At 44.7% G+C, this 11,021-nt stretch overlaps 1 protein-coding gene across 1 annotated transcript; it reads right to left on the bottom strand.

Annotated features, from left to right (window-relative positions):
* Positions 1-400: 400 nt before the first annotated feature.
* Positions 401-3,752, bottom strand: LOC147737471 (uncharacterized). The gene has a single exon (XM_086931791.1). The coding sequence runs from the start codon at positions 3,694-3,696 to the stop codon at positions 2,218-2,220; it is 1,479 nt and encodes a 492-aa protein (XP_086787917.1). The 5' UTR covers positions 3,697-3,752; the 3' UTR covers positions 401-2,217.
* Between the last annotated feature and the right edge of the window lie 7,269 nt (positions 3,753-11,021).

Genomic DNA, 11,021 nt, shown 5'->3' with positions numbered 1-11,021 from the left:
CCATATGTACACATTTGTTCATACATCCCCAATGACGGCGCTCTAACTGACGCACATGGCAGCCCTGCCATAGTACCCTTAGTCAAATATTTTGCTCAAACTATAGTGTCTCTACGGATATTAGGCCTAAAGCAATGAAGATGGGCGTGGAGGTGGTAACTGCGTGAGATGTTTAGCCTCCAGCAGCTAACAATTTTTACTTATCAGAAGCAGCTTTCACTAAAGAAAAGGTTGGAGACCCCTGCTGTAAACAGTTAAATACCTGCAAAATTCAATAATTTGAAAAAAACACAAAACAATACAGAACTCCACGCAGAACGATGGGTTTCCGTTGTGCTGCTCCTGTGAAAGGGGCCCGTTGTTACACTTGCAAGGACTGCTTAAGATAGATAGGATAGGAATGATGCAAACTGGGAGGGGGAGGGGCACCATGTTACCTCCACTCTTTGCAAGTGGGGCTTCAACTATATGGATCCAGCCCACAAGGTTCAGAGTTGGCCTGTGAAACAGAAGATTCCTTACTAAGGTGTACAGGATACAGCGTGATAAGTATACGGGAGAGGCAGCAATGTACTGTCCTGATTAGACCATGATAATTAACTAAAACAGTCTAAATTTTGACTATTCAGGGACTGTTTCACATGAACTATGTCTCCTGAGAATCAGTTTTGCTTAACTTTTATTGTACAAAAGTAATTCACAGTCCTGTTTATGAGTATAATATGTGGATCTGATTGTTTTATCATCATATCACTTTCAGCTTGAGCACTGTGCTGACATTACTCAGAAATGTATATGTACACTTGTTACTGAGAATACAATTTGAATTTTTTTAAATGAAAAGGACTCATCTGAATGTTATTCATTTAAAAAAAGGTGAATTAATCCCTACACATGGCCTGCATATGTGATACATTCCTGTGAGATAATGAACCCACGAACCCCTGGGTTTGTTCACAATGAGAATGGTTAGTGCTCATATGCGTCTTCGCTCGTCACTCTGGAGCAGAAAGAATTTGACACTGAGCTGCGCGATGTCTCCTACCGGCGTGCAGCAGGACTGCTTTAAAGTTTCAGGATCCAGTCTGGCGCCTGGGGAATATTCTCACGGTGAAGAATTAGCAGGTCAAGGAGTATCCACCAGAAACAGCGTGACCAAAGGTAAGTAACTTGTTTATTACGTTTAACTTCTGCTGTATTTTATCATCAAAATTCTGCATTCAATAATGTTCACAAAGTGTACAAAACACTGCACCCAAAATATATATTTCAGTCTTATGTAAACAAACAAGGGTGAGTAGGAGCCTTTTGGGTCTAATACATTTTAGACAGAAATAATGTGAATTTTGTGGCAATTAGTTGATTTTGCCAGCACTAACATTTCTCTGAGTCGAGGAGTGACCTTGAGAGTTTTGTAACTTTCAGGTACTGTAACTGCTGATTTTTGGCAATTTGTTGACTATTTTCAATCCCGCAAAATTCTTTTGAGGTTGCAAGTAAACCTATTGCAACTTTAATTTTTTCTCTTACATGTAAAGTCAGGTTGCATTAGAAGCTTTTCAGCAACTCAGGATGATGGTTCCTATTCACCTGGTGTGGATGCATTTCTCATGTTTAGTGAGACTGACTTTCTTTTCTGACTAAATCCTTTCTTGCATTCAGAGCACGTATAAGGCTTTAATCCAGTGTGGGTCTTTCATGTCGAATTAGATTATATTTGTCAACAAACCTTTTCTGACATTCAGAACACCCTAAGGCTTTTTCCCCCTGTGTGAGTACACTCATGTCGAATGAAAAGCAGTTCGTAACCAAAGATTTGCTTGCATTACAAGCACTCATAAGGTTTTTCCCCAGAGTGGGATCTCTCATGACATGTAACACTGTCTTTCAGATAAAAGCGTTTCTAGCATAAGGATTTTCTCCAGTGTGGAGTTTCTCATGGTGAGATTGTGTTTTTCTCTGAAGGTATTTCTGGCATTCAGAGCACTCATATGTTTTTTTCCCAGTGTGGAGTCTCTCATGGTTAGTGAGGCTGTGCCTATCAAAGAGGCATTTCTGGCATTCAGAGCACTGGTGACGCTTTTTTCCTGTGTGTGTTTGCTCATATAGTGTGAGACTGCATTAAAAATGTAATCTTTTCTGGCAATCAGAGCACGGAAATTTATTTTGGACTGTGTGTGTTTGCTTATGGTGCTTGTAACAGCTTCTAGCTCGTTTCTAGCAGTTAGAGCTCTGATAAGTTTTTCCCCCACTATGGATTCTTACATGTTCAGTGAGATTAGATTTATGTCTGAAACTTTTTGGGCATTCAGAGCACCGATAACGGTTTTGTCCAGTGTGGGTTCTTGTATGGCTAGTAAGTCCTCTTTTTTCACTGAAACATTTTTGGCATTCGGAGCACAGATAAGGTTTTTCCAAAGAATGGGTTACTGCATGTCGAGTAAGTCTCCATTTGTTACGAAACCTTTTTTGGCATTCAGAGCACTGAAAAGGTTTTTCCCCAGTGTGGGTTCTTGTATGTTCAGTGAGTCTTCTTTTTTCACGGAAACATTTCTGGCATTCGGAGCATGGATAAGGTTTTTCCAAAGAGTGGGTTAGTGCATGTCGAGTAAGACTCGGTTTGTTACGAAACCTTTGCTGGCATTTAGAGCACTGATAAGGTTTTTCCCCAGTGTGGGTTCTTGTATGATCAGTGAGACTGCTTTTTTCACTAAAACATTTCTGGCATTCAGAGCACTGATAAGGTTTTTCCCCCGTGTGTATTCTTATGTGCCGAGTGAGACTGCTTTTTACAGTAAAACATATCTGGCATTCAGAGCACTGATTAGGTTTTTCCAAAGAGTGGGTTATTGCATGCCGAGAAAGACTCGGTTTGTTAGAAAACCTTTGCTGGCATTTAGAACACTGATAAGGTTTTTCCCCAGTGTGGGTTCTTGTATGTTCAGTGAGTTTGCTGTTGTAACTGAAACATTTCTGGCATTCAGAGCACTGATAAGGTTTCTCTCCAGTGTGGGTTATTGTATGCCGAGTGAGAGTGTTTTTGTCAATGAAACATTTCTGGCATTCCGTGCACTGATAAGGTTTTTCCCCAGTGTGGGTTCTTGTATGCCGAGTGAGAGTGCTTTGGCCACTGAAACATTTCGGGCATTCAGAGCACTGATAAGGTTTTTCCCCAGAGTGGGTTCTTGCATGTCGAGAAAGACTCAATTTGCTACAAAATCTTTGCTGGCATTCAGAACACTGATAAGGTTTTTCCTCTGTGTGGATTCTCACATGCTCAGTTAGATATGATTTATCGCGGAAACATTTTTGGCATTCAGAACACTGATAAGGTTTTTCCCCAGAGTGGGTTCTTGCATGTCGAGAAAGATTCATTTTGCTACAGAATCTTTGCTGGCATTCAGAACACTGAAAAGGTTTTTCCCCAGTGTGGATTCTCACATGTTCAATTAGATGCGATTTATTGCGGAAACATTTTTGGCATTCAGAACACTGATAGCGTTTATCCCCAGTGAGCAATTTCACATGTTCAGTGACATGAGATTTATGGCTAAATCTTTCTTCCCCAGCTTGTGTTATTTTGTGTTGAGTGAGGCTGGGTTGAACACTGAATTTGTTCTCATAGTCTGTGTTTTTACAAGATTTATTTCTAGTGCTAATGTCACCAAGTTTGTTTTTCTTTTGCTCATATGCCATGCTTGGAGTGAACCAGATCCTTCCTGGAGTCCGGCTTGTTTAGAAAATGGTCAGCATTAATCTCTGAAACAAATCATGGGCAATCTCCGTAACGATTGAATTGAGCAAAATTTGTCTGGAAGTTGCCCTATAAGCACCTGTTGACAGGTTTCTTGCAGATAATGGTCTTCAGGTTATGACCTCTTCGGAAGCAACTTATTTTGTGACTGATGTTTTTCTCACATTCCTTTGTATAGGTTCTTAGCAAAGCAGTGATAAAGGTGTTAGTTGGATATTTAATGATTAAATGTTAAGTTCCATTTTGCACTGACGTAATGACAGTAACCGAGGACGTTAGAACATGCACAGTACTATTGTGGATCACCAGTCGCAGAACATCAGTTCCTTTTAACCTTCTTATACATTGAGCAAAGTTTGTAGTTCTGATGACAGGGATTCACATTAGATATAGCACCCCAGTGTTCACTTAATCAGTTTTTATATTTAACAGTTCTACATATACTCCTGCACAACAGATAATGCTAAGCCAATTTACATAGAATCCATCACAGAACAGTACACAATAAAAAGGAAACATTTATTTGAGATGGTCATGGACACAATGAAGTGGTGTATCTTTAAGGGAATTGCAAAAGAGAGGCGAGTGGTTTAAGGTGTTATATCCAGAGGCAGATAGTCTCGAGTTTTCACTGGTTAAAAACGGTTGTTGAGCAAGAGTGATTTTTAATCTCAGTGCTTTTCTCTGTCGGATGTGTCGGCTTCAAAGTCTTCTTTCGGCGTCTTTTCTATGATGGTATGTAGAAGAAACCTTTTGCAATAACTTTCTGTTATGCACCGTGTGCTTCCTCTCTGGAATTAGATGAGGCTTTAGATTAACATTTATTCTGTCATGCTGAGGCAATTCGTCTTTCTGATAATTTTTCAGATGAGCATGCTGAAGTGGTCTTTCAACATTATTTCTGATGCTGTGTGCACAAATATGGCTTTGCTCTGGGTTAATGAAATGCAAAATTAGAGACTTCACTTACAGGTATAGCACTTTTCTCAGCTCCCAGGTCAGCGCAACACCTAGATTTTAGAAATTCTTCAAACTTAAAATGCTGGATGTCCTTCCGTTTTTCAAAATAATCCTCCTTATGGCACTGACATTCGGTTGCCTAGCGCTAAACCTTGCGTTCTTTGCACATAATTTCAATCTGTAGATTTAAAATTAAACAGTTAATAGAAGTAAATTTCCAAAAATATAAGTTACAAGTCAAATGAATGCAGAATTGGAGAATTTTGATAAATTTTAGCTCTTTTTCTGACACAGCAGAGCGAAGAATTGTAAACTGAGAGCACTCGGTTGTAAGAGTGAGAATTTGTAAAATTTCCAAAATTTTAATAGACTCGCATAACTTACATGTACCCTGTGGAGTTGTAACGCAGTATCCCAGAGTCATATGGACTGGCACAAATCATCTATTTATAAAAAAAATACTATTCATTCATATGTAATGTAGATTTCTGGGTTGGGAATGTCCCCTCCATTGACAACGGGCGTTTTCCCCTGTCAAAGTTGCCAACTGCATGTATCTGTTATCCTGACTTTTGATTTTTGGCCTCGGCTTCACGATAATCTATTGTGTGATGCGAGCCCTATGCCTAGATCTATCCCTCAACTAACCGAAGCGCAAAGAATTTAAAGTGTACTTTCATGTGTTAATTTTATTCCAGCTGATTATCAGTTGTTAGGTTTTTCTGACACGATTTTTCCAGATGGAAACATTTGACGGAAAATCTGCAAAAGACTTTGTCTGCAGCAGTAGCAACCAAGATTTGTGCTATCTTTTTTTCTAACTGGGGGAACACACAATGCTTTGCCCTGTTAGAACCAGATTCCCCTTCCCTCCCCTACTCTTGACACCCCCAAAACCAACTACATGAATATATCTACCACCTGCTGGAAACAGGTGGTAAATATTAGTGAGAAAAACCCTATGAAATGGCAAATTGCGTGTGGTTTGAAGACCAGAAAAATTTGCTCCTCATGGCAGTTCCCCATTCAATGGCGTCCACCTTGCACCTGTACGTTACTGGGGAAATCTATCACAAACTAAAGGAAACCATTATGTGAGAATTTTCTGCCGCCCCAGTACTGTGCAACTTGTAACAAGGGACTATGAGAGGTCTTGGACCGGGCCTGTGACCTGGAGGGTCACACCAAGTGTGCCCTTATTTAAGGCAGAGGACTGTCATGGGTTTAACAGCTAGAGCAGTGGTAGCGATGCACCCTGTTGTAAAGATCAATAGCCTGATGAGATCTTTGCATCAGGATCACTGGAGTGGGGTCCTACTGACGCACCCATTTAATGCTCTGTTTCTATGTCCCTGCCCAGGCTTTTGAGCTAACATCTCAAGTGCGTGTTAACCATGTTGGTGGGTGTAGCCTGTGAGGGGCATACACAGAATGTGAGAGTGTGCCAGAGTAAACTACATCTCCTTTCTACCAGTTGTGTATACAAGTGGGACCATCTAGCCCTCTTGTATGCTCCAGTTCAAAGTCCTCTGTTACCAAGGAATAAAGTGCTCTGCCGAGCACTCAGGTGCTTGCTTGCCAACAGGATTGGTGTCTGCCTGACAGTCTATCCAAGTTGAAGGGGCATCACAAGTAGGCTGAATTGATTGCTGGTGTGTCTCCCTGCAAGGGTGGGTTGAATAGCCGCCGGACTCTGCAGTACCTTTCACGCAGCCTTATCTTCTGGGAACCGGACCGACACCTCGCGGCACCCGCTCCGCGGGCACCACTCGTCTCCTTGGGTCCCCCAGTGAGTGTGCACACAGGACTCGAGCCACAATCCACCAAGGCTCGTTGCGGGACTGCGAGGACCAGCGGGCAGCGCGCCAACCTGCCACAGCTGGTCCTCTTCCCGCCGCCTCCTCCCTGTGCATTTAAATTGGGGGCTGGACATCGGCTCTGCGTGTGTCTCCCTGCAAGGGCGGGTTGAATAGCCGCCGGACTCTGCAGTACCTTTCACGCAGCCTTATCTTCTGGGAACCGGACCGACGCCTCGCGGCACCCGCTCCGCGGGCACCACTCGTCTCCTTGGGTCCCCCAGTGAGTGTGCACACAGGACTCGAGCCACAATCCACCAAGGCTCGTTGCGGGACTGCGAGGACCAGCGGGCAGCGCGCCAACCTGCCACAGCTGGTCCTCTTCCCGCCGCCTCCTCCCTGTGCATTCAAATTGGGGGCTGGACATCGGCTCTGCGTGCGTCTCCCTGCAAGGGCGGGTTGAATAGCCGCCGGACTCTGCAGTACCTTTCACGCAGCCTTATCTTCTGGGAACCGGACCGACGCCTCGCGGCACCCGCTCAGCGGGCACCACTCGTCTCCTTGGGTCCCCCAGTGACTGTGCACACAGGACTCGAGCCACAATCCACCAAGGCTCGTTGCGGGACTGCGAGGACCAGCGAGCAGCGCGCCAACCTGCCACAGCTGGTCCTCTTTCCGCCGCCTCCTCCCTGTGCATTCAAATTGGGGGGCGTGTTCTCCCTTCTAAGAACTATATAGGTGGACCTACATTTCCGGCCCGCGGGACGCGCGCGGACGTGCGCGGGCGGAGACCGGGCCAAGAGCGGGCCCGTTTGTGCCCGTTCGTGACCGATCGTGTCCGGGCCGGGCCCGCCCCCTTGTTTTTTCTACTACTCCTTGACATACTTAGTGTGGGGAGATGTCCTGTCGAGAAACCAGGAGCAAGTCATCTTTAGCCGGAGCGGCTATTACTGGAGGTATGGAGAAATTTCTGATTAGAGCTAATACCCTCATTGACACTGAAATAAACGTTCTCGAGAAGCGTTTATCAAAGGAACTATCTGCCTACAAAAGATCATCCCTTGGTACTCTGGCTAATGCTAAAACCCCCGACCGGCTTACAGAGACTAATAATAACGCCACGGTGGGCCCATCCTTAACAACTACTGAGACCAACCCGGCGTCACTTGATCTGGACATATTGGTTAACGAAATTCTTCCAGAAATTGATATGGCCCTTGATATTAATGTGCCCATTCCCTCAGATTCCGCTGTTATTTGTGATACTATATCAAATGGGGTTAATGACGGGGCTGCAACCAAAAGTAAAAGGCCATATAACTCGAAATCGGGTGGCAAATCAAAATCTGCCAAACATCAACATGATTCCCTTAATCCCACACCAGGTTCATCCCAACCTTTACCTAGCTTGGATTTTTCTTGAGAAACCCTGGGAGCCCTCTTTAAATCTTTTTTATTCCCCCTAGAGTCCAAACTGGAACGCATTGAACTTCGTCTGACTAACATTGAGAAAACCTCTGCTGCTATTCTAGCTAGATTCCCCAAGTCTAATATTCTCTCTAATCCCTCTAACCCCCAAATCACCCCCACTAATCTAGGCCCCCCTCTAGTGAATACTGCTGTTCCCTCTTTGCAACCCCCTATGGGCAATCTAGCCCCGATTCAAAGCAGCAATTCTAACATTCCTTCTTTGCTACCAGTAGGCCCAGTTCAATCAATGACCACTACTAACGGGGCCACATCCAACGATCATATAGCTCCCCCACCCCCTGATAAGATTGTCCCTAGACCACGTAGGCCTGACCTGCCCCCTGAAGCCAATCGCTTCATGGTAGTTTTGGCCGGTGTCCCTCCCCTAGAGGTTGGAGAAGCCGAGACTTTCCAATCCCTCAAAAGTAAAGTCATTAGATGGCTGAACTGGAATAGACCCCTCCCGGCCCACCTTCATAATGAAATTATCATGGTTAGAAGGGTACCTTGGCTGGGTAAAACCAGAAAGTCTATAATTGGGGACTGTATCACGGTGAGTTTGAGACCCCAGGGCAGTTTTGCACATATGTGCCGGGTTTAATAGATCCCTCGATTCCACCATCCAGACGCTGTCAGTGTCCTTCTTCTTTCCCCCTATCCATATGCATCATGATCAAGGCCGAGGTAATTGGACGAGGGTTGAGCGGAGGGGCAGATTTCGTGGATATGAAGCAAGAACGGTCTTGTTGCCTCCGGAGACCCCCTTCTGCGATGTTAACCGATTTAACTGTCTTAACGGGTTAGATGGAGTCGACTGACTACCTCCAACTTATGTCTCAGTCCCCACCCTCCCTGCTACTGGTAACAGTTTAGTAGCAGCTATGGGTAAAAGTTTATCCATCACTCCTGCACCCGTAATGTCCCCCAATGCTACCTCGGTACATTCAGTATCCCAGGGAACTGACCCCCCTGGTAACAGTTTAGTAGCAGCTATGGGTAAAAGTTTATCTATCACTCCAGCCCCCGTAATGCCCCTCACCCCTACCTCGGTACATTCACTATCCCAGGGAGCCGACCCCCCTGTCCCTTCCCACCCTCCTGTTCCTACGGTCTCCTCCGTTGCCATTATGCCATCAATGACATTTTCTAGTGTACCAGAGGCTATTGAACCAGACTCCGGTACCCCCGGCTTCAAATTTGCCAGCTGGAATATTGCTGGCTGGAGCCGGCAAATGTCGTCCTTGGGCTGGAGCGAAATCCTTTCCGAGTTTGATGTCTTATGTTTTCAGGAGACGTGGGTAACAACTGATATCATCTTTGATGGATTTGTGTCATATAACAACCCGGCACAAAGGTCTAATATGGGCAGGGCCAAAGGGGGGGCTAGTAATCTTACTTTCTGTGAACCTCCCTGTCCGTGTGAAATTGCACCAGACTGTGGGTTTTCACTCGCAAATTTTAAGCCTGGAACACAAAAGGGGTCATGTAACCCTGTTGATTAACCATTACAACAATTTGTTTGATGCTTCAAATACCTCAGTTGTGGATGAGTTAGGTTTAGCAGTGAGTAATATTTGTAAAGGCATCCATAAACCTCTTGATATCATCTGGGGAGGGGATTTCAATATTCGTACCTGCCCCCACTCATTCACTAAAATTTGCGGGTATGACGGGGATAATGGGGAAAATCGGGCACATTTTATACACTCCCCTTATGTTGACTCCCTTAACTCTTTTATGGTTAACCAGGATCTACTGATACATTCCCCGGCCACAGACCATGAGGGTAATCCAGTACCGACTTTTGTAGGAATGAATATGGCCTCTGTTATTGACCATTTATTAGTTTCTGTACATATTGTTCCATTTTGTACGGTTCCTACTGTTGTAGATTTTGGAAGTCGCGATCATAATGCCATCACCATGTTGATCTCTATCTGGGGGTCTCCGGTTAACATCCAGCGTACGATAGTAGAAGACTTAACCCCCTGTAGGCAGAACGGCATCCGCATTAAATGGTGTGCGGATAACTCCGAGAAGCTGCAGCACAAAATTGTAGGAGCGGGGTCTGTAGCAATACTTAAATGTTTGGATCCAGAGGCATCCTCTCAGTGTATTATAGCCGATTTTGAGGAATTAGGTACTATCATAAAAAGATCCCTTACCATCACCAAAGGCTTATCAAAGAAGGCAAATGCCGGTTGGTTTGATAGTGCATGCACCAAATCCCTCCAAGAACTTAAGCGGGCACTCTCTAAACAACCCAGAGACAGGGAGGCCATTACATACCACAGGCAGACATACAAACAGCACCTAACACGTAGAAAACATGAGCTAAGGGAGCTTGCCTGGGATGATCTGACTAAAGCTGCAATACTGCAAGATAGTAAGCTCTTTTGGAATACGGTCAACAGCCCTTTTCTTGTAAAGGAAGATTTCGCTATACTATCAGCTCAGGTTAGCGAAGATAATTGGGTTTTATATTTTACAGAAATCTTTGACCCGGCTGGGGAGGACTGTGCTAGCTCTTCTGCCGCCCTGTATGAACCTAAGCTATCCCTGGGTATTACTCTTCAAGAAGTGGATATTGCCATCAGTAAGAGCAAAGGGGGGGAAGGCACCGGGACCGGATGGGGTCCCGGTCGACCTGTATAAATCCAACTTGGCACTTTGGAGCCCGCTCCTGACCCAGGTGTTTAATGCCTCAGTTAGGGATAGTACACCATCTACCTGGAGTGAATCCATAATTCTACTGATCTACAAGAAGGGAGATAGAGGAGAGGCTAAGAACTACCGCCCTATCTCCCTTCTGGATTCCTCACTCAAGATTATGAGCAGGGTCCTACTAATGCGATTGGAGGAATGGGCAGAGGACAATAAAATTCTAGCTGAATCTAAATATGGCTTCCGTAAGGGTCTTGGGACAACAGAGCAGTGTATTAATCTCGATCTTATCATCGGGAAATACACCAAAGCGAAACAGGGTTCTTTATTTCTCAGTTTCGCTGATCTCTCAAGTGCCTTTGATCTAGTGGATCATA

This window comes from Lissotriton vulgaris, chromosome 1_1 (genome assembly GCF_964263255.1).
Source record: "Lissotriton vulgaris chromosome 1_1, aLisVul1.2, whole genome shotgun sequence".
NCBI lineage: Eukaryota > Metazoa > Chordata > Amphibia > Caudata > Salamandridae > Lissotriton > Lissotriton vulgaris.
This window is presented reverse-complemented; position numbering and strand designations above follow the sequence as displayed.